General features: G+C 55.0%; 3 protein-coding genes across 7 annotated transcripts; all 3 read left to right on the top strand.

The window, feature by feature from the left end:
• Positions 1–4,926: 4,926 nt before the first annotated feature.
• DMP1 (dentin matrix acidic phosphoprotein 1) lies at positions 4,927–7,341 on the top strand. The gene is made up of 3 exons (XM_068680506.1): positions 4,927–5,207; positions 5,295–5,330; positions 5,788–7,341. The coding sequence occupies exons 1-3, from the start codon at positions 5,151–5,153 to the stop codon at positions 6,967–6,969; spliced, it is 1,275 nt and encodes a 424-aa protein (XP_068536607.1). The 5' UTR covers positions 4,927–5,150; the 3' UTR covers positions 6,970–7,341.
• A 2,579-nt stretch (positions 7,342–9,920) lies between these two features.
• On the top strand, positions 9,921–11,868 carry IBSP (integrin binding sialoprotein). 4 transcript variants are annotated; one of them, XM_068680502.1, is made up of 7 exons: positions 9,927–10,013; positions 10,324–10,435; positions 10,510–10,560; positions 10,687–10,752; positions 10,899–10,961; positions 11,094–11,183; positions 11,278–11,868. In XM_068680502.1, exons 2-7 carry the CDS (start codon positions 10,382–10,384, stop codon positions 11,779–11,781), a joined length of 828 nt encoding a protein of 275 aa, XP_068536603.1. In that variant the 5' UTR covers positions 9,927–10,013; positions 10,324–10,381; the 3' UTR covers positions 11,782–11,868. The 4 variants fall into 4 exon arrangements, with proteins under 4 accessions (XP_068536605.1, XP_068536603.1, XP_068536604.1 ...); XM_068680503.1 differs by having other exon boundaries at positions 9,955–10,013; positions 10,340–10,435; XM_068680504.1 differs by lacking the exon at positions 10,510–10,560 and having other exon boundaries at positions 9,921–10,013.
• A 148-nt stretch (positions 11,869–12,016) lies between these two features.
• Positions 12,017–15,254, top strand: MEPE (matrix extracellular phosphoglycoprotein). 2 transcript variants are annotated; one of them, XM_068680500.1, is made up of 5 exons: positions 12,017–12,315; positions 12,401–12,466; positions 13,074–13,124; positions 13,298–13,390; positions 13,469–15,254. In XM_068680500.1, the coding sequence occupies exons 2-5, from the start codon at positions 12,413–12,415 to the stop codon at positions 15,173–15,175; spliced, it is 1,905 nt and encodes a 634-aa protein (XP_068536601.1). In that variant the 5' UTR covers positions 12,017–12,315; positions 12,401–12,412; the 3' UTR covers positions 15,176–15,254. The 2 variants fall into 2 exon arrangements, with proteins under 2 accessions (XP_068536601.1, XP_068536600.1); XM_068680499.1 differs by having other exon boundaries at positions 12,017–12,466.
• The last annotated feature ends 6,660 nt before the right edge of the window (positions 15,255–21,914 follow it).

Below are 21,914 nucleotides of genomic sequence, written 5' to 3'. Positions count from 1 at the left end.
AGCCTGTGAGAAATTCTTTAAATCCCTTCCCCTTTTATCTCTGCTTCTTTGCCTGGAAACTGATTCATGCCTATTGGAGTTGAAATTCTGCTGTTCTGTCAGCTAGTCAGCATCTGAAGGGAGAGGTGAGATTTCAGAACATTTTTTTTTGTTTTGTTATGTGTTAATAAAAAAGACCATCATTTTTATTTATTTAGAATTTTGCAGTGTGCCATGCACATCCTTCTTTGCAATATGTCTAAGTTTCTTGGGGGATTGGAGGTGAGTGTTTTTCTGTGATGATTAAATATCCCAAGTATGGGCAGATCCTCAGCTAACAAATCAATGTGCAGGTAGTTCCCAAGAGATCAGAACAAATGGTCCAATGCTAATCTTACACTAGCTAAAACATGCAAGTCTTAGTTCTGGTAACGTTTGGAAACAGTAGCTATTAAAATTGACCTGCAATCCCCACTTGACAAAAATGGTGCCAGATTCTCTCCAAGACCCTGTCTATTTAAGGATTTCCACCCAAAGAATTAGGATCAGATCACATTTTTGATAGCTGTGTGAAGAGCTGTGCAGGAACTTGAGGCTGGAATTTGTAGGAGCCAGAAGGTTATCAAAAAAGGTGTGTGTGATTTCAAAGCTTTGCCTGCCTTAGTTTTCAACAGATGTATTGGGACTACAGGGAGGAAGAGGAGGGTTTGATTTTTTTTTTTTTTTTTAAGATTTTGAAAGATTATGCGTTTGTTATTTGTTGACTGGTGTAGCTTATCAAAGCTCTTAGGTATTTGCAGGATGTTCCACAAATCAAAGTCTGTTTTTGCTTTTGATTTTTTATTTTTTTTTAAAGGTTAAGAAAAGACCCCTGGTTGCTCCCTGAATGTCATCAGGTGGCTTGAGCTTGTCTCAGTCATAGGTGCTGGTGGGGATGTCTGCAGCGGGTCCTGCAGTGCCAGCGAGGGTCATTTTAGGAAACTATATGGTTTATGGGATGACGTTTCCATCACCAGGAAGAGATGCTGTACTGTCATGGTAAAGTATGTGGGGGGAGGGAAGCCGAGTAGTTGTTGTGCTGGAAAACTGCAACCTAGAAATTACTGTTGTGACTCATTAGATGATATAATTTGGAAACTGAGTAATTACATCCTATCCCCCCCTTGTATTTGACTTGGGGTGATGTACTGGAGCACTGGTGTGTCTGACAGCTAGCTGACCTTTCAGTGAAGTGTCTGGCTGCATCAGGGATGGCTCCATGGTGTAGAAGAGCATGAATTCGTTGTGTACCAGAGTTATGCTGGAAGTCCCGATACCTTTGTTTTGGTTCCCCTCTGTGTTGCTAAATGAGCTCTTGAAACAAAGCCAGAAGAGGAAAAGCGGAGAGAAGTGTATTTTTTGTTGATTAATACACGTGTCCTGCGTTGTGTTGTGTAACAGGAAGGACTGAGGACAGGTTTGTTTTTATTGCAGCTATCTGCACATCTCTGTGCTTGATACAGCCACAGACCTTCAGACCTGTGCCCACAAGAGAGTGGTGTTGAGCCATCCATTTGCATACCAGGTACAAGGATTGAATTTACAGGTTTTTTTATACGTAAAGTACAATTTGACCTCGGTGCCAGTTCGGATTCCCAAATAAAATGTGACTTTTCAATCAAACATGCTTTATGCTGATTTGCAGTAATATACATATTTTGAAATTCAGCTGTTTTAGAATATAAAGGAACTGTAAATACACCAGCTGTTGTTTCTGTCATATTATTTCTACTGTATGTGTCCACGTGGTTTTTTACTTATTACTGGAAGAAAATAAACCATTTTGAATCTGCTTACAGCCAGGGCTGGTCATTCAGTGCGGATGTGCCCCTCCAAGGTTTCCTAGGTTGTTTGGGGTTGTAGTCTGCCTGGTGGTGCTGACAGAGCTCTGTGTAAGTCCTCCTGGCTGTGACTTGGGGTTACAGCTAGTCAGGCAGGAAGGGAGGGCTCTAATTTCTGTGCTGGATGATGCACGTTAAGGCTCTGAGCTGGTGAAGTGGCTCTCATTTAGAATATTTTTATGTAAGCACTTGAGACTTTGGAAAGATCACAACCTGTAGCAGCTCATGCTGAAAAGGCTGGCCTTCCCTATTGGAAGTAAGTGCTGACAGTGGTTATAGCTGATGTGTTTGAATATGTACGTTATTAGCACGTGTTCATTTTTGTTCTCTGTGCTGGCTCACGTTACTACTTGACTTGCTCTTTCCAGTTCACCTCAAACTAATGAAAACTGAAATGTCTCCTGAAAGCTCATTGTTTACTGAAATTTGTATACTCCAAAGAAAAAACAACAACAAAAAAAAACCCCTAACTTTTAGCACTACTTTCTTGAATTTAAAAGCTACATTTATCTGTCTGAAATGGGTAGTGTCCTGTGCCTGTCTAAGTTTGCAAGGAGCTCTTAAGTTGAAGCATAATAATAAATGCATATGAGCTGACAATATTTAATATTTCTTACTTGAGCTATCTCTGGAGAACTGTCAGGAAAAATATCAACAAAAGATCACTATGATAGGGGCATATCACTAAAAAAGAAAATCAGAGGAAAAAAAAAATCCTCCTGTGCTCTTTTTAGCTGGTTATTTCATCTTCCTTTTGGGGAAAAAAAAAAAAAAAGTCAAGCCGGAGGCATAGAGACTAGGTGCTTTCAAAGTTGATCTTATGTGCTAGTCAAGGAGTCTGACATCATTGCTTTGTTTTTCCTTACTGGAAAAGAAAAAAAAAAATAAAAGGAAAGCTGGGAGCAGGTGGGATTCCTTGGGCTCGTCCCTGCAGATGTTGCAGCCCCGATGGCTGGTGAGCTTGGTGTGGGTGAGCTGACCTGTGCCCTGTGTGCATAAAGCAAAAAACTAGCCTGATGGTTTTCAGGGATCTCATTTGTGTTGATTGGTTCTCTCTCTCTCTTTTTTTTTTTTTTTTTTTTCTTGTGTTGCACTTCTCTATTTCATTATCAGTTTTGAATAAAAGCTGTAGTGACTGGATTTGTGTGTGTGGATTTTCTGATAGAGGGGAGAACGGAGTCGGGGCTCTGCCACCTAGATGTGCTGGTGGTGTGCGGGAAGAGGCTTGGAAATACTCAGCTGAGGCTGCCCGTATGTGGCTGCTAAATTGGGTTTGGTCCTTTGAGGCGTGATGCACTCGGTGTATTAGAGACTCAAACCCTGTCGCCTCGGAGCTGCTGTGCTGGGCTGTGTCATGTTTGACCACATAGCCTACGCAAGCTGAAATTAAAAGTTTAAAAAAGAGGGAGAGAAATAAACACTGCTCCCAGCCTGGGAACATTTGACTCCCGTTGGGGAGGAGCTATTTTAAAGCGCAGACGGAGAGATGGCTATTTTTGCCCCTCAGCCAGACTGACTCAACTAATGCCCTATACTGTCCAAAGTGTCACGTTGACCAAATTCTTAAAAAGTAGACTAAAACAGGGCAGGAAGGGTCCTTCAACCAGCATGAGGCAGACACAGAGCTAAGCTGGAAGTACCTGATCTGCACGGGATCCCCTCGGGGTGAGGTGTGCTGCCATGTGCTTTGCCTTGCTGCCTTATTCAGGGTGCACTTACATTAACAAGGAGGAGCGGAGGTGGGGGCCAGTGTGGGTAGCGTGAGTGCCCTTCCACCGCAAGCACTCAAGATGGGCAATGTCCGTGTGTAGCTCAAGTTCCTGGTAGTTCCTGGTTTCAAACACGTTTTGTGTTAGGAGCAAATGCTGCTTTCCTCTGATGGAGGTGAAGAAGCATCCCAAAATGTTGAGGAGCTGTACTACACCGAACTCCTGCAGCCCCATGAAGAGGTGGCGGCTTTGGGCATGGGCAAGACATGAGCCTGGGCTGGGTGGCCACACGCACAAGGCCATGGATCGGGGGTGAGGGTGGGTTGAGGTTCCCCAGGCCTGGTGGGGGGGTTGAGGCCACTTCCGTCCAGCAGACCATGCAACGCACGTTGTCGCTACCTGGGCACCACCAGAAACCCTCAGGGCAGCACTTGCCAAGCACATCAGTCCCAAAGTTAGTCAAAAAAAAAAAAAAAAAAGAGCTGAAGGGAATCTTTGTGTACCTGCATGGATCTCTCTGCACAGAGGTGTGTGCTGGGTGCCTGAGGGAAATGCTTAGTACTCAGTTCTCACATGGCCTTTTTTTTTTTTTTTTTTCCTAAAGTAAATGTAAAAGTGCTTCTGGTTGCATTTTGAGTCACTGCGGGCTTTCTCGTGTCCTCCTGACACTCAAAACTCAGTATTCACACCATTTTTTAGGAGCTTGAGGGTGAACAAGAACCACTTCCTGGCTCTGGGCACCGGCACCTTCTGCTGCTCGCCCCCCGGGCCGCATCCTGCTCCTCCAGGCTCTCGCTGGGCTGCAGCGATGCTTCCTGTCCGGCTGCGCTGGGCAGAGGTAAATATAGCCAGAGGGAGGCATAATTACAGCAGAGGAAGGCGAGGAAGCGTGGCTGCCCTCCAGGTACCCGCGTCACGGGGAGCAGCAATGGTACGTGACTGGGATTTGGGGCACCTCACCCCAAATCATGACCCGATGCGGCCCTGGCTCCTTCCCCCGGGGGATTTGCTGCTTGATACCTGTTTTGGGGTCCAGTCCCCTTCCCAAGCAGGGATGTGAGGTGGCGCCAGGTCTTCAGGGGCTGAGTTAAATACGGGCTGGACACGAGGAGCAAAACAACACGTCGTAATTGTTCGAGGTGCCTAAAATAAGGCCGGTGATGCGCGCTCGCATCTGGCGGGGGCCAGGGATATAATTTGGTCACAGGTCAAGAGGAAAACACGTCCCACGGTATCTGCGAGGGGAATCGGCTGAGGAGGAGGGGAACGTTGACAGGAGGGGCGCAAATTTAGCAAGGAAAACAGAGCGCAGGCCTGTCAGCTCATTAACAGCCAGCCCCGCCGCTCGCTTCCCCCCCCCCCCAACACCACCACCAGGAGCTGTTTTTGGGGCCGGCGTCCCGGTGGAGGAAGCGTGGGAGGCCGCTTCCCGCCGACACCTCCGCACCCGGCCCTGGTGCCATTGGCTGCTGGCGGCCCAGGACAGCGGTTAAATGCCGGGGCAGCGGCGTGGGGCCGGCAGCACACGCGCTGCACGCTACCGCACGCGTCCCTGCCTTGGCTGCGTCGCACCGGCAGCGGGATGAAGGCTGAGCTGCTGGCACTGCTGATGCTGTGGGCTGCGGCCTGCGCCCACCCTGTGAGTACCCCCCTGCGCAGCCCCCGAGCCCCCAAACCCTGCTGTTTCTGCCCCCAGACTGACGTGGGGTGTTTTCTTGGTGTTTAGGTGCACAACCGCATCTCCGCGCCCCTGGAGCCTGAGGTAAGGTGCCCGCGTCCCGTGGCACTGGGATGTTCCCCGTGGGGAGGGATGCTGTGGGTCTGGGAGCTTTGCCCCATTGGTTTAGGTTTTTTAAGCTGGAGGGGTTTCAGCTCAGGTGACTTTCTCTCTCTGTGCATGCTTTCTATTAACCTTTTTTCTAAAAAAAAAAAAGAGAGTTTCTGTGCTCTAAACTATTGCGGTTACCCTTAGCTCAAAGCCTTCTTATTCATATACCCGTGCATGACAACCTGTCCCATCTCTGCGGGATGATAAGACACCTAACACATAAGGTGACAGTCTCTTGTAATGCCTGGCCCCAGCTAAGAAGGGCTGGGTGTTTTTCTCCCACCCGTGGTAGCAGAGGGGATGAGGTGGGAAGCGCTGTGGGTCCACAGAGGTTTGCATGGCTCAGGAGGCAGCGATGCTCAGGTAACTGACATGCTGTTATTACCTGCAGGACACGGTGCCGGGGGACGAGGTGAAGGCACTGGGACCCCTCCTGGGCGGTGGAAACCTCGGTCACCTTCGTGCCAGCGTGGGGCCAGGGGATGGCAGTGACAGGGACCTCGCTGTCGGGAACCACATAGAGCAGGACTTTGCCGAGCATGACAGGCTGCCCGCCTGGCCTGGGGACGAGGAGGACGACAGCGGGGACGACACTTTGGATGGTGAGGAGGGCGAAGGGCCCAGCTATGGCACTGGGGATGCTGGAGGACATGGTGACAGCAGCAGCAGCAGCAGCAGCGAGAGTGCAATGGCCCAGCACCGCTACAGCAGGTACCGTGGCAGCTTCAGGCGGGGAGGGGGCAGCAGCAGCAGCCAGGAGGATGAGGAGGAGAGCTTGGGCGGTGAAGGCATGCAGGGCGACGACGCCTCAGTTTTTGACAATCTGGGCGGAGGGCGACGCGTCCGGGGGGCCTCTGTTGGTCCCCAGGAGGACAGGGACAGCCGGTCCCCGGAGGCCGAGGACACTGACTCCACGGAGGACAGCCCCTCAGCCGAGGAGAAGAGCAACTCACAGGAGGACAGCCAGGCCAGCAGGTCTGGGGAGGACGAGGACAGCCATGATGAGGACAAGGACAGCCCCTCCAGGGAGGCCTCAGATGAGGAGGCCTCAGATGAGGAAGCCAAGGAGTCCACAGAGTCCGCAGAGGATGGCTCAGAGGAGGCAGTGAGCGCTCCAGAGGGGCGCAGTGGCAGCAGGGAGGAGCGGGCGTCCCCTGAGGACAGGAGTGCACCGTCTGACCTCGACAGTGAGGAAGAGCAGAGCAAGTCCAGGGAGGAGGAGGAGGAGGAGAGTAAGTCCACAGAGGACAGCGTGGAGTCAGAGGAGGATGGGAACAACTCCAAACCTGACGAGGATGCTCCAAGCGCATCGACTGAGAGCCGCAGCGCATCCCCGGAGGGCAGCGATGAGGACGATGAGGATGAAGACAACACAACAGGCGAGGACAGCACCTCCACAGAGAGCACCAACAGTGCGTCCCCAGAGGATGAGGATGATGAGCAGAGCCGCTCCCAGGAGGACGCCAGCTTGCCGCGCAGCCTGGGCAGTGAGAGCCGCAAGCGGCGGCTGGATGCCTACCGCAGGAAGCCAGCCACCGACTACGACGACAACGACTGCCAGGATGGGTACTGACAGCGGCACATAACTCACTGGTTGTGTGGACGGGTCGGCTTCCTCCGGGGAAGATGCTATGGACAAAATGGGTGAGGGCTGGCCATGTGGGGCAGCCACTTGTGGGGGGATGCTGGACACGGGTAAAACCCAAGTTCTGCATCGCAAGCGGATGCGTCCCGGCACTCTCCCTAAAACTGCCCACCTGTGCTGCACGGGGAGCTGTGTGTGGAGTGTGTCACACCACGTCGGGATGGGGTGTATGTAATATTTTGTAAGAAATGTACAGAAAGCATTCTATTGTATCCTTTTCATGTCAGTGGCACTTACCTTTTTGAAACTGAAATGTATCCTGTGTACATCTTCATCAACATTAAAAACCACCAGACCCCACTGCTGTCGGCTTTGCTGCTTTTCTTTCCCAGAAGGCTGGGGGGGGAGGGGGGGAAGGAGTTGCTGGGTAAGAAGGGGTTAACTCAAACCAGGCTCTGCCCCCAGTTGGGTGCGATTTGGGGTAGAAAAGCAGGAAATGGACTGGGCGGTAGGAAGGTTGGGGCTGTGCTGTGAGGTGGGCAGGTTGGTTTGGGGTGCCTTTTTGCCATTTTGGGCACAAATCTGAGCTGCAGAGGGGTGCCGGGCGGGTGCCTCATGGGCCAGGCTGAGAAGTTCTCACATGCAGCAGGAAGAGGCGCTGCTTTGTTTTATCACAGCTGCAGGGAGCGGGTTTCTGGAGGAAGAGCTGAGCCTGGAGAGGAGAGGAGGCACCACCTGCTGCTGCCAGCCGAAACCCAGTGCTGTGCCATCAAGCACAAGGCAGCGCACGAGGTCCGTCACGGCGCACAGCACCCCTCGCAGCGCACACACCCCCAGAGCCGTCCTTTGCAAAAATAAAACAAGCACCTGAGCTGGAAAGGGCATGCTGTACGCAGTCAGGTGCTTGGCTGCGAGCGTCGAAGCCCATCTGTACGAGGTGCACGGTGACTGATCGGTGTGGGTTTTGGCACTGTCCTCCTGACGTAGCAGCTCGGCCACGCACCGTGCACGTTGCAGCCCTGCGCTGCTGCTGCTGGTGTGGGCAGCATCCAACAGGTTTGGGTTTGCGACAGCTCCATGATTGCCTTTCAGGGACCTGCCCTGCCCTGTTTCCGTGTCCCTGCGTTTCGGGAGCATGCGTTGCAGCCCCAGTCGCTGCCTGCTTTTAGCTGGGTGCATAAATAGCATTAATTCCTTTGATGTGGTTTCATGCCTCAGAGAAAATGGGAAATTATATGAAACGTGTGTTTGCAGTGGGCTGATGCAAGCATTTGGGTGCTAATGCCTTAGCCAGATACCCGAAGAGTTTTAGGTGCTCTCCCCTCCTGCTTTTACTCTAAAATTGACAGCTTGCTGAAAAAAACAGCCAGTCCTGTGCCCGGCCGATGGGCTTTGGATCTGGGGGCATATGCTGCCCTTCTCCCCGCCACCTCCCGTGTAGAGCGAGCTTCTGCCTGTGTTTGCTTTACTTATTTTTGGTGCTGAGGTTTCCTGCCAGAATAGCTGCAGGGCGAGGAGATGGGACGGCACCGCCTTGCCGCGCTGCAAAAATACCAATTACAGGCGGGAACGTGCCGCTTGGCACCAGGACGGGGCGTCCCGGTGCGAGCCCCAGGGCGCGTGTCCTGTGGGGCAGAGCTCAGGGGTGCCTTCCCCATCCTCCTCCTCGTCCTTCTCCTCCTCCTTGGGGCTCCGGGGGGGTCCGGTCTCCCAGCCCCATGTTCGTCATCGCCTGCAGTAATGAGCCCATTGTGGAGCCCCGGGTGTTGGCTTGCAGCACAGCGAGCCCCACGTGCGCCGTCGCGGGTGGCATCGGGGGACGTGGGGACACCGGGGCTGGCTGGTGCCGGCTCTGCCCTGCCAGCTAAAGATAGGTGTGTGGGCACACGGTCATTATCCCCCGGCTTTTTTCGGGATTTTGGGTGAAATCAGCACTTTTAGAGTCAAAGTTCTTTTTTTAAAAGGCAGCGTCCCTCTAATTACATTACGGGTCGCCTCCTGCAGCCCAGCTCTGATTAAATTTAAACTCCAACCTGGGCAAGCTCTGCCTGTCCCCATCCCCACCTAGCCCTGTTTTTTTTCCCTCTTTAACAGAGAGCACTGCAATGGCTTTGGAAAAAAATGTATTGTTTATATATTGTTGTTATATATATACTTTTTTTTTGCGGGTTTTCCTGGCCCAAGGCGCCGGCCGAAAGCTGTGGCCAGCCCTGCTGCTCCCTTGTAATTATGGCTGCAGCAACACCGTGGGCTTTGAAGCCCGCTGGGCACATGCAGCTCTGCCCCACAGGCACATGCTTGCCACCGGGGCCACCGGTCCCCTGGGTGGCCATGAGGGACCTCTCCGTCCCCTCAGATGTGGGAACGGTGGGAGCCCTTCCCCTACATCTCCGTGCTGATGTGGGGACGAAGGCAAGGACAGAAAAACAATGCCTGGGGACAAGCTGACGGGAAGCGTTTCGCCTCCAGCCCCATCCCACCTCACACGGGAGCAGGCGCTACATTTTTTATTGCACCTCTGTCCCAGGCAGTGAGTTCACCAGGGGCTTCTCCAGGCAGCCCCATCCGTCAGGACTCAGCATTTTTTTGGTCCATGGTTTCACCCAAGGGACTGTGGAAGCTGGGCCTCGGAGATCGCCATTTATTTATTTTTTCTGGTTGTTTTACAGAAAAAACAGCAACAGAGTTTCCCAAAGAGGGAGGCAGCAGTAGAAAAAAAGAAAAAAAAAAAAACAACCCCGAAACCAGATTTCCCAATATTTATTTTAACCGAGGCCCAGGACATTATTATACCCTCCAGCCATGGCCAGACCCTCAATTAAGTGCCGCGGCACATCCCTCCTGGCATCAGCACGGGGCTGGCCATTGGCTTGAAGAGATTTGGGGGTTTTCTGGGCGGGCAGGGACAGGGCAGGGCGGCGACTGTCTGGGGGGGGGAAGGGAGGGCCCGCGGCCGCCTTATATCCCACAGGGCAGCGGCTGTGGGAAATCAGTGCCGGCCGACTCGCTGGGAGCCCCGGGTGCTGCAGAGAGTGAGTTTTTTTCTATTTGGGGTCGCAGGGATTTAATGTGCTTTGTGGGGCTGAGAGAGGGGGCATGGGGTGTTTTCAGCCCTTGTATGGCTGTATGGGATGGGTTATGGGGATAAGGGCCGGCTGCCTTCCACCCAGGATGGCAGCAGCATCCTGCTGGCACTGGTGGGGATGCAGGGTAGGGACCGGCACCGCTATTGCCATTCACAAGGACACGGCTCCTCCGAGCAGTACCCCGTGTTTTTAGGAAGGGTTTTGCTGGGCACGGGAAGTGCAGATGCCAATGTCCCCTCTGCCTTTTGGGGCATAGCTGTGGTGTTCCCCAGGCACGCCACCAGCCTCTGCCTCTTCCCGCTGCTCCCGCCACCATGAGGACAGCGCTGCTGCTCGCCTGCCTCCTGGCCATGGCCTCCGCCTTCTCGGTGAGTTTGGGGACCGTGGGGGGACCCCGATCTGCCCCACCCCTGTGCTGGCACCAATGCAGCCTTTCCCCTAGGTGAAGAGCTGGCTGCGGCGAGTGGGGGCGGACGACTCGGAGGAAAACGCGGTAGGGTGGCGCCCCGGTGGTGCCAGCGTCAGCGGGGTCGCTGCATCCCTCCCCGAGTGATGGGGGTCCACAGCGGGGGCTGTCCCCAGGCTGCAGGGCCGATCCCCTCCGTCCTTTCCCCTGCAGGTGTTCAAGAACCGGCGCCGGTACTACTTGTACCGCTACGCCTACCTGCCGCAGCAACGCTACCAGGTGGGTCCAATGGGGGCTTCACGGGCGTCTCAGCCCCACACCTGGGGGTTTTGCCCCCAAAATGCCCCTGCACATCTGCACCAGCACCTGCAGGGTGGGGCTCATCATACCGCTGGGACCCAGCAGCACGTTCTTCCTCTCCATAGGGCAGCGACTCCTCGGAGGAAGAGGGGGACGGCTCGGAGGAAGAAGAGGAGGGGGAAGGTGGGGTGAGTACTGGCCATAGGGGGAGAAGAAAAAAAATGCAGATATTTGAGGGGCTCACACCCACACATTGTTGGATTTGGGGGGTGAGAGGAAGAAAAATGCAACTGACGCCGTGTCCCTTCCTGTCCCCACAGGTACCATCCCACCCAGGAACCCAGGTGGCAGGTGAGGGGGTGGCCCCTGGGGATGGTGGGCTGGGAGGGGACACGGCATCCCCCCAAAAGGTGAGTTCAGGGGTCGGGGAGATCGGTGTCTGGCCTGCAAAGTTGGGCCCCCCGAAATGCACAGCTGATGCTGGGTTACTCCTGTGTGCTGCAGGGCTGTAAGGGGGCCCCGAAGGGCAAGGGTGGGGATGAAGACAGCGATGAGGAGGAAGAGGAGGAGGAGGAGGAAGAGGAAGAGGTAGAGGAGCAGGAGAGCAGCGTCAACGGGACGAGCACCAACACCACGGCGGGGACGGAGGGGCCCCATGGCAACGGCACCGCGGCAGCCGAGGAGGAGGAGGAGGAAGATGAGGAGGAGGAAGAGGAAGAGGAGGAAGAGGAGGAACCTGAAGCAACCACTGTGGCTGCCACCACCGGGCTGGACGAGGCGACCACGGCGGGCGACGGAGAGCACACCGAGGCCACCACGGCCGGGGAGCAGTGGGAGTACGTGGTGACGGCCGGGAGCCGTGGGGACGAGGGCCCCACCGAGGGCAGCTATGGGGACCACGAGGGTTACGCACGTGGGGACAGCTACCGGGCATACGAGGATGAGTACGGCTACTACAAGGGGCACGGCTACGACGTCTACGGCCAGGATTACTACTACAGCCAGTGAGCGCAGGAGCGCTCGGGATGGCGCCGCAGCCGCCTCCCATTCTCTGTGTATCTCACCAACCCCAATGCAATAAAGCAACTGAACGGAGCTGGCTCGCGAGGCGTGGTTTGCTTCTGGATGAGCGTTTGGGGTCAGCAGGAGCGGCTGCAGCCCTGGGGGGTGGACGCCAGCATCGGGTCCAAGGGTCCCCGCGTGGCTCTGGTGTTCCCACGGCAGGGCTGGCCGGGCGCCAGGCTGCGAGCCGCGCTAATTATCGGGCAATTGCGGCCCCCGGGGACAGATATTTATACACCGTGCTTTCTGTTTGCGCGGCCAGGTGGAACATTTGATAGCTGCCTGCCACCACAGGCTCATTTTTAGATGGAAATTACTCCCCCCCTCCCCAGCCCAGCATCTGCGGGCGCTCCCAGCCCTGACAAATGGCCCTGGGCAGGAGCTGATTGGCTCCGGGCCCCCCCTGGGCAACTTTAAATTTCAGCCAAGGGCACAGAGCCCCCAGCATCGCCTGCGGGGACCAGCCTCTGAGGAGCACAGGTAACCCCCCTGCCCTGCTGCCCCTGGGGCCACCCGCCCACGCCACAGGTGCGGGGCCCTCCACGGGGTGATGCTGTGCCCCCAGGAGCCGCCCAGGATGCGCGCAGCCCTCCTCTGCCTCTGCCTGCTGGGCGCCGTGCTGCCCACGCCCGTGAGTATGGTGCTGCCCACTGGGAGCAGCCCACCGAATAGCCCCGTCCCCTGCCCCATCCCACATCCCATCTAATATCCCTCTGAGCATCCCATCCAGTATCCCATCTAATACCCTATTAACTACCCTCTTGAATACCCCATTGAATACCCCATTAACCATCCCTTCGAATACCCCATTAACCATCCCTTCAAATACCCCATTAACTATCCAATCAAATACCCCATTAGCTATCCCATTGAATACCCCATTAGCTATCCCTTCAAATACCCCATTAACTATCCCTTCTAATATCCCATTAGCTATTCTATCAAATATGTCATTTATACATCAAATATCCCATTGAATACTCCATTAACTGTCCCATTGAATACCCCATCCAATACCAGAATACCCCATCCAATACCCCATTACCTATCCCATCGTCTACCCCTGTAGCTACCCCATTAAGTCCCCCATCGAATACCTCATCTATTACCCCATTAACCACCCCAGTGACTACCCCATTAGTGATCCCATTAACCCCCCCAGCACCACTCAGATCCGCTTATCCCACGCATTCCCGGGTACCACGCTGTGGCTCCCACTGGTGTTTTCCTGCCCACAGGTACCGCTGCCACCAGTCAGGGCGAGTGGGACCTGCATTGGACAGCACCGGGTAGGTCGGGACATGCCAAAAATCACATGGAAAATTGGGAAATGAAGCCAGGGGACATGGGACACATGAGCCGGGGGGGGCAGGTGTGAGAAAGGTGGTGGGAGCTGAACCCCACTGCAGGGAAGCTTCTGCCACCATTTTTAGGAGGAAATCATTTTTCCCCCTCCCCCCAGATACTGCTGAAAGGCTGCAACACCAAGCACGGCTTCTACATCTTCAAATACGTGTACTCGTTTTCCACACGGAGGAACCAGACGCAGATAAAGGTGAGAGGTGCCGGGGGTGGTGTGGGACCCCGGGGTGCGCCCACTGCCCCATGCCCACCCTCCCTGTGCCCCCCACAGAAGGAAGAGGCTGATGAGCAGAGCGCTGTCCCCGTGCACCAGCCAGGAAAGGAGGAAGGGGAGGCTCCGGTGCGAGGCAGTGGGGGCCGCTATGCGCTGGAGGATGGGTACAGCCCCAAGCCTGAAAACCTCAGCACCCCGGGTAGCCGTGAGGAGAGCCATGCTCCACGCCCGGGTGCCACCACGCATGTGGGTCCCACCTTGGCTAGCTCGGAGGGCAGTGGTGACATGGATTTGGTGTCACTGGAGGAGGTCAATGGTGGCGAGGACATCCTCCTGCAGAGCATCCACCCTGGTGGCCCCCGCGGGGACGGCGACGGAGGGGATGGGAGTGATGGTGGCATGTGGGGGGTCCTGGTGGGCAGGGCTGTGACAGCTGGGCGGGAGAGGGTCTCGGCTGCCAGAGGGGCTGGGGACGAGGGCAGCGGCGATGTCACCACGCCTGGCCGAGGGCGGGCGAGCATCACGGGTGGCATGGGGACAGGACGCACCGCTGTCAGCTCTGTCACTGAGAAGGAGGAGGATGTCCGCATGGACGCCGAAGGCGTGGATGAGTTTGCTTACATTCCCGATGTGGGTGCCATCACCAACACCAGGGGGCCGGGCAGTGCCGGTGTCACTCAGGTCACCCCGGAGGATGAGGAGGTGAAGATCTTTATCGGGAGGGCCAACATCCACATGGGTGAGCACGGCGGTGCCCCGGGCAGCACCAGCGCTAGCAGCGAGGATGGCGCCGTCCCCACCGTGGGGACCACTGGGTCCTGGGGGCAGCCTGAGGGACTGGCCACCACAGACACCCCACAGCATGGGGACAGTGTCACCAGCAGCCCTGGGGGTGGCCACTCCACAGGGAGCGATGGGAGCGGTGCCACCACTGTCCCCAGTGGACAAGGGTTGATGGGCCCCATCCCTGAGGGGAGCACCACGGGTGACGTTACTGTCACCGCGGTGGTCAGCAGCCACGGGGACCATGGGGACAAGGCGAGAGGTGAGGGGCCAAGGTCCAGGGGGAGGCCTGCTGACACAACCGGGGCTGCCAGCAGTGTGGCATCCTCAGGGCTGACCACAGGGGACTGCAGCACGACTGCCAGCACACCGGCTGAGCACACAAGCAGGAGCACCACTGCAGGGCAAGGAGGCAGCGGGGAGGTGGGGACGGCGTCCCCAGTGAAGGACGGGCCCAAGGCCCGGCTGGAGGAAGCTGAACTCGGAAAGATGGCGAGGACGGAGGCAGCGCCATCGCCCAGGAGGGCAGCGGGGAGGCTGGCCGCTGGCAGAGCCCACGCAGGGGACGCCGTGGGGACCGCCGCCAGAGTGCCGGCAGCCCCCAGGCCATGGGGCAGCCCCCGAGCCCGGGCCCAGCACCCCGAGGGCAGCAAGGTGGCCTCAGCCTCAGCAGGGGGCTTTGGCCGCCTGCATGGTGGCCGCAGGCTGGTGGGGCTGGCGGCGCTGGAGCGCTCCAGGCAGCTGGACCAGGTGAGGCACGCCGACGAGCTCCACCTGCACGAGCGGGCCCTGTACAACCTCGGTGGGGTAGGGGGCAGCCCCCCGGTGCCCCCCGGCACCCACGCCGGCCGCTGGAGCGCCGACAGCAGCCAGTCCTCAGAGGGGGAGCGAGGCAGCCGCAGTGGGAGCGGTGAGGAGGACGGGTGGGGTGCCCGGAGGGGGGCCGCGCGGTTCCACCATGGCCCCTCTGTGCCTCTCTGAGGTGCCAGCAGTGTGTCCCCCCCCCCCCTCACGCCACCCCAAAATCCGGCAGTGTAACAAAGTGCGTGCTCGGCGGCAGCGTAGCAAGATGGTGAGGAAAGCCCCGTGTCCTCCAGCCTCCAGCACGATGGAGAAATAAAGGCATTTCTGTCACTGAGGCTCTGCTGGCTTTTGTGCTCACAGTGGGGACTCGCATGCCATGCGGGGCCCCACAAACAGCCCCCCCGGACACGATTCCTCCCTGTCTGTCACCCATCGTGTCCCTGTGCTGTCCACTGGCGAGAGCTGGGCACCATCTAGTGGGAAAAGGCTTTTGGAGGGAGAGCAGCCAGGCACACATGCACAGTTGTTTATCTTGGTAAATGCTTATGGGAGGAATGTCAGCCACTGTGGGTTTCCAGAGATGGTCAGCGTTTCCCCCCCCCGGCACACGGGGTGCAGAGGCTTTTGGCAGTGGCCTCAGCAGCAGAAAACCCCAGGTTTTGCAGCTTCGACCTCTCCCCAGGCCCTGCTACAGCTGTTTCTGCCTGCAGCATGCACAGCTGTGCCGGGAGGAGCCCAGCCCTTCATCAGGGACACCCTGCCCCACAGCTATTTAGCCCCTGAGGAAGCACCATCCCTCTTTTGGGGAATGGCAGCTTCTTATCCTGGCATGGCCACCAGCCTTTTTGCAAGCCCCACCTGGAGAGATGTGGTACCATGCTGGTGGGGCCACCACCAACATCACCCAGGTACTGGCAGTGCCTTTGTTTTAAAGTCAGGGGCACCCCAAAAGTGTGAGATGTTTGCTCTGTGCTCTCCGCGCAGCTCTCCTTGCTGTTGTTGTTCTTGGTCACCTGCTTGCCCCCCCCCCCCCCCCCCCCGGGTCTAGAGGGGTTGGAGAAATGCTGTAAGCAGATGGCAGTGGGGTTTTGGATAACTGTAATTAATACCCGGGCTGTTTCAGCTCCAGAGGTGTCTCTGAAGGGCTCCCACCTGCCTTGTGCTGGGCCTTGTAGGGAGGGTCAAGCCTTCTTCCACTCCTCATGTGGTTGGTGTGGCAGGCAGAGAGTTTCAGGGTTTCCTGGCGCCACAAGGAGGTAGCACAGCCTTTGCCATGCAGCTCCAGGCACCAAGAGCAAGGTTCCTGGCCTTTAGGGGAAATCACCCCTGTTTTGGGGGTGTTTTTGCCATTTCACACACACCGGAGGAAGGCAGGATTGGCAGCAATACTGGAGTGGCTCAGAAGTTTTGTGTTTCCCTGCCCTTTGGTACCTTGAGGGGCAAGTTTGGAGCTCAGCTCCTCTGGGGTCGGGATGCTTCTCTGAAACATGCAGGTGAGGCTGGTGCTTACCCTAGGTGGCTTTTTTTGCATGCCTTGATGGTGACAGTGACCAGGAGGGAGAGCAGGATGTGCATCTCAGTGTCCCTGCCTGCTTCTGAAGCACGGCTAGACCAGTCACAGCCTCCACAAACACAGCTGAAAGGGGATTTTGCTGCTAAATGCTTACTGGAAGCACCAGGTCCCTGGGAAAACCCTTGCTGAGCCATGGTTGTCAGTGTTTTGTAAAACAATAACCTCCTGGACCTAATGGGCCGGAACAGGGTAAAACAGACGCAAGAGGGACACCTTTTGGGTGACTGACTTTCAGCAGGAGCTCGTGCTGCCAGAAGCTCTCAGGCTTTGTCCTGTGGTCTTTGTGCGGATCCCTGGAAATCAAAATATTTGCCTGCTCGGTTCCCCCCTCTTACCTTTCTCCCCCACTGCTGTTCTTGCTTCAGAAAGCACGGCCTCGGTCTCAGTGCTCCTTGCACGAAGGCTAGGGAGAGGTAGTGACTGTGGGGAGGGCCGATTCTGGGTGCTGCCCAGAATTGGGCTGATTTTGGGAATTCTGCAGGAGTATCCCATGCCCCGGTGCGCGCCGCGTGCGGATTGTCAGGGCTGGTGTTTGTACACAAGTTTTACAACTGCTTGGGATCAGAAAGGGGTTTGTCATGTTGAGCAGCGGCTCACGAGCACACGCGTGTTGTGGCGCATGTTTACTCTGTGGAAAAATGCATTTATAGACTGGGGGGAACAAGCTGCTCCCAGCGAGCCAGCTGTCATTATAGGTTATGGCAGCCCTTCCCAGACCACTGCCTTAAACAGGAAGGCAGAGAGACGTCTGCCCTCTCTTCAGTTTTACAAACCAAACCCATCACAGTGTTTTGAAATGCTCAGACCAGAGCTCAGAATAACCCCGTTCTTGTGCTTTGGTTTGTATGCGCAATTATACCTTGCGACAGGAAGAAAACCATGTTAATTACATTTCACAGAAAACACGTTTCTCTTCTGCTTTCCTAGACCGTTCTGCAGGGAGATTACTCTGTTGAAATAAAAACACAAACAAGCCAACCGACCGCTGTTTTCATTGGAAAGCCCAGTTTCCCCCTGCCACTCGTCAGGGTAGGCTCTGCTCAGATGAAGAGATTTCCTGGAGAGTAACAGCCGAACAACCTGCAGGAAAAGTGCTCCTTCTGGGCACTGCTCTCTTCCAGACCCTGTTTTAGGCTTTTATTTAACACCAGAGTGTCCCTAACACCTTTCCCACTGGAGGCTTGGCTACCTGGGCAGCCTGCTGGGGTGGGCAGCTGGGAGGAGGTGACCAAGACATGAGTGTGGTGTGGGTGGTGGAAATGGTGCTCATCAGTGTGGTTTTCAAAGAATAGTGGCTTTAATGTGCAACAACACCAATACAGGAGGAGTGGAGAAGAGCAAATGAGAGAGTTAGTGAGACTTAGTGGAGCATTGTGTACTGTTTGAGTGGGGGCAATCTTGAAAATTCTTGAAAATCTTGAAAATGCTCCTGAGCACCAGAGGGTATGATCCTTTGAAATGCAGCACAGGTGTGCGCCTCTTAGCCAAGGGCTAAAAAAATATGTGCTGGGATGCCTCATCTATGGCTGAAAAAAAAAATTAAAAATTAACCCCAACCTGTGACAAAGGTGCAAGGTCTCAGAAGTGATCCATTGCCACTGCAATTGCGAATAGGAGAAATACTCACAGCACATCTGCTGGGTGGATGGCAGGATTTGTCCCAACACAAGCTGTTGGGCTCGGGTTCCTCGTGCCCCCACTAATTGCTGCATGTGGATGGCGTGGGGCAGCGGGTGCAGACGGGCTAATTGTCCGCAGGCCGTGTGGTGGTGAAACAGGAGCAGCCCTGCTGTCTGAGGCCTCAATTTGCAGTGTCTGCACAGCCCACGTAACAGAAAGCCGCCCAACACCCAGTCCCTGCGTGTATGAACGCAGCTCTTCCCCACTGAAGTCTATAGAGAGGACTTCCCGCTAGAGTTTAGGAGTGGTGGCCAGGTTTCTGTTTGTTCTGTATCTGTGGTGGTTGCTGCCAGTACCCGTGGTGATGGGAAATCAGCTATGCTGGCAGAGCTGTGGGTTGAGAGTGAGATCTGAGCACCTCTGGGGCTTCTGTGCCCCGTCTGATGTGTGGGCAGCACGGAACTGGGGCTGACAAAAAAAAAAGCGAACTACCAGTTCTCTTATAGCTGGCTCCTTTCTTTCAACCCTTAGCTAGGACGTGATAGCTGCATGACCTGTGCTTTGCAAGATTAGGCCTGCATGGAGCCACGATGAATCTGCCCTGTGCTGAAAGTGATGCGAGTCCCACGCTGCGACATCAGGGTGGGAAGGGTTGGCAGGCATCAAGCTGAATGAAAGGCTAGTTCAAAGAGTGGTTTCCCTTAGGATTTTGATGCTACTGTGTTTTGGTTATAGTCACCTTTGGTGGAAAATCTGCGTAATTGCAATCATTTTAAGAGCCCTGACCATCCAGCAGGCATGACTTTGGAAAAGGGTGACTCAAGTGGAAAAGCAGCCGTGCTGCCTCCCAGTGAATCTCACAGTGTTTGCCAAAAAGCCACAGGGCGTGTTCTCTGCACAGCCCACCTTGTCCTGCTCTTGCTCCTGAGACCTGGTCCCCCTTGTCCTTCTACGTGAATCTGTGAAATAGTACCAAAGCCGTGTTACCCCGCAGCCTCCCGTGCTGGCAGTGGCCTAGCAGAGAGGCAGGGTGGCTGGGTCTGGGAGGTTGGAAGATATACCTGAAAACAGCCACTGTGTCTGCTTGGGGTGCGAGCAGAGGAGATGCCCACACCCATGACTACTTGTGGGAATCTGTCCCTCCTCTTCCCATCTTCTTTCAAGCAGGGGACACGGGCTATTTGCATTAGGGCTTCTGATGTACTGTACAGGAGCATGCTCCAGGTCTCTCTCTTGTTGCTGTGATTTTCCATTTATTTTGTAGCTTCCGTGTGACTCACAACTCCAGAAGTTCATTTGGGATGGAAAGGGGAACGTAACTTATTAACCGTGCGTGGACGTGTTTCTATGTGCACACACAGCCGTGGCCGAGCCCAAGCACAGCAGCCTTGCGGGAAGCTCGCTCCCAGCGTGCTGTCAGCCCTGCATGCAATCGTGCCTCCAGTTTCAAACCAGCAAAAACACCTTGTGCGTGACCCTGCATACTGGAGCTTGCCCAAGGGAGCTCGGCACCTTTTGGCAAATGCTGAGCACAGAACACTCTTGCCAGGGTTTGTTAATCTGGGCAGCACAGCTGACCTGCACCCTGCTCTGCATTTTGCTGTAGCTACCACCTGATTTTTTTATTTATTTTAAATAAATTTATTTCTTTAAATAAATTTTATTTATTTATTTTCCTCCTGCTTTTCAGACCCATATGCTGCTGCTAGGGTGGTGCAGGAGGGTTAAGAACCCAGGAGCTGTGTGGGTCAGGTGCTGCTGCATCGGTGCTACCAAAGGTGTAGGTGCTGGTGTTTCTGCTGCTCCTCAGGGGCACGGTCAGTGCTGCCCAGCAGCTCTGCCACTGTCCCCTGTCCCCAGATGAGACCAACCGAGCTCTCAAAACCCAACTTGTTTCCTCCTGTTGTCTGATCAATGGCTGAGATGTGAGTTAGGCTGTTTCGACATCAGTTATTTTGGGTACAACAGATCAAATTTCTCCATACAGAACGGATGTTGCTTCCCAAAATTGCTTGTCATCTTCTGTGCTCACATTTTCCATGGGTGAGGAGAAGTCACTTGACCTCTTGGTGATAAACAAGGCTCCGTGAGCAAACTGCACTTCTGGCTCGTTATTTATTGGCCTCTAATGTAATTCCTAATGCGAAGATCCCTGATGCTGCCTATGCCTCTCCAGGGCTGGTTGCCCTGGTGGCTGTCCCTTCTTGCTGTTGCTTTTGAGCCTGCTCATTAACAGAGTTTCGTAACTTTCCTTTCCTCTAGTTAATGTATAGCTCCAGCGCGCTTCCTGCTGTGCATCCCTATGCCAACCACAGTTTGCCATTTATTCTGCCAAATTTATAGCTGTAAGCTCAACCGATAATCTTTCTAGGTAGCCACTATGAATTATGTGCAAAATGTTATTTCCTAAATCTGGATGTGATTATCTTTCCTTTTTTTTTTCCCAAAAAAAACTCCCTTCCTAAGGGTGCTGGAAAGCAAGGAAGGAGAGCAGGAGCTTGTCCTTCCCACGTGGCAGGCTGCTGGGGGACCAAATATATGATTAGGAAACTGAACCTGTCCCTTGACTTGCTGGATGGCAATATCTCTCTCAGGTGTGAGTGACTACTTCCCATTCCATTTAAAAAAAAAAAAAAGAGAGAGAAAAAGATTACATTCATATTTTTTTTTAATGCAATTTTAGGTAGAACAGGAGGAGAAAGTGCTGGATGTGAGGGATGTTCTGTACCAGCTCTGCTTGCACATGGTGTTGGAGGTATTTTTCCTGATGCTAATTAAAACAGGTCACCCTGATGAGCAGGAGTTGTCTTGCCTTTCCAGCCTGGAGCTGAGCCTTCGGCGGGGAGCCTCTCCCGACTCGGGCAGGATGCCTTGACCCTGGCCTGACGGTTTTTGGTTCTCCCACAAAATCAGATCAGCCTCTCCACCAAGCTACTTCCTCTCCAAACCCAGTCCCCAGGTCTCTAATTTCCTTTCACCGGGGTCCACGAGAGGGTTTTTCCTCCCACTCCGCATGCAGTGAGAGATGTTTGCTTTCACACTGACTCAGTGCTGCACCCGTCTCCTTCCCACCACAGCGGCCCCAGACTGAAAACCAAGAAAACTGCTCACAAAAAAAACCTGACACCATGCGAAAGCAGGGCGGTTTCTGGTGCTCAGCCCAGGCTGCGTCCAAGTTCAGGTTCAGTGGCGGGGTCACAGCCCATCCTGGCAGTCCTGCACTCCCTCGCAGCTCATGCTTCACCTTCCCCAGCCCTTCTGGAGACGGAGAAGCACAAGCAGGATGCGGACAACAGGTCTTGTGTGTGGGTAACTGCAGACCTGCGTGCTGCAGAGCATGGTGCAGTGCCTGGCACTGCCCCAAATTACCCGGTCGGCACTGGTCCCTGCCAGGAGGTGCTGGGAAAGGGTGTTCAGCGTTTGCCTCTGGCGCAGGTAGCAGCTTTTCTGGGGGGGGCTCTCTGCTCCCCGTTCCCTCTGCTAGGTGGAACGGCTGTCTTGTGACTTTCCAGCAGTTTCGCAACACAAAGCGAGGCGATGCTGTTCTTTCCATGCCCGTTCTGCACACGCGGACCTTTCCATTAGTGTCCTCTCTCCCTGGGAGGAGAAAATTGTGCTGCGGGGATAGGAAACAGGGGTGCTGAGAGGGCAGGGGAGGGGGAGAGGGAAGTGACTCGTCACCATGCTTTGCAATCCTTGCTCAAAAAGCAGTCTTCTGCAAAG

The sequence above is a fragment of the Anas acuta genome, chromosome 4 (genome assembly GCF_963932015.1).
Source record: "Anas acuta chromosome 4, bAnaAcu1.1, whole genome shotgun sequence".
Classification (NCBI taxonomy): Eukaryota; Metazoa; Chordata; class Aves; order Anseriformes; family Anatidae; genus Anas; species Anas acuta.
This window is presented reverse-complemented; position numbering and strand designations above follow the sequence as displayed.

Bases quoted from the DNA above. Each gene is read 5' to 3' on its own strand.
- DMP1 (XM_068680506.1), top strand. From the start codon at position 5,151: ATGAAGGCTGAGCTGCTGGCACTGCTGATGCTGTGGGCTGCGGCCTGC. The intron at 5,208-5,294 runs GTGAGTACCCCC...CTTGGTGTTTAG, and splicing joins CTGCGGCCTGCGCCCACCCT to GTGCACAACCGCATCTCCGC. The intron at 5,331-5,787 runs GTAAGGTGCCCG...TATTACCTGCAG, and splicing joins CCGCGCCCCTGGAGCCTGAG to GACACGGTGCCGGGGGACGA.
- IBSP (XM_068680502.1), top strand. From the start codon at position 10,382: ATGAGGACAGCGCTGCTGCTCGCCTGCCTCCTGGCCATGGCCTCCGCC. The intron at 10,561-10,686 runs GTAGGGTGGCGC...TTTCCCCTGCAG, and splicing joins ACGACTCGGAGGAAAACGCG to GTGTTCAAGAACCGGCGCCG. The intron at 11,184-11,277 runs GTGAGTTCAGGG...TGTGTGCTGCAG, and splicing joins ACACGGCATCCCCCCAAAAG to GGCTGTAAGGGGGCCCCGAA.
- MEPE (XM_068680499.1), top strand. From the start codon at position 12,386: ATGCTGTGCCCCCAGGAGCCGCCCAGGATGCGCGCAGCCCTCCTCTGC. The intron at 12,467-13,073 runs GTGAGTATGGTG...TCCTGCCCACAG, and splicing joins GCGCCGTGCTGCCCACGCCC to GTACCGCTGCCACCAGTCAG. The intron at 13,391-13,468 runs GTGAGAGGTGCC...TGCCCCCCACAG, and splicing joins GGAACCAGACGCAGATAAAG to AAGGAAGAGGCTGATGAGCA.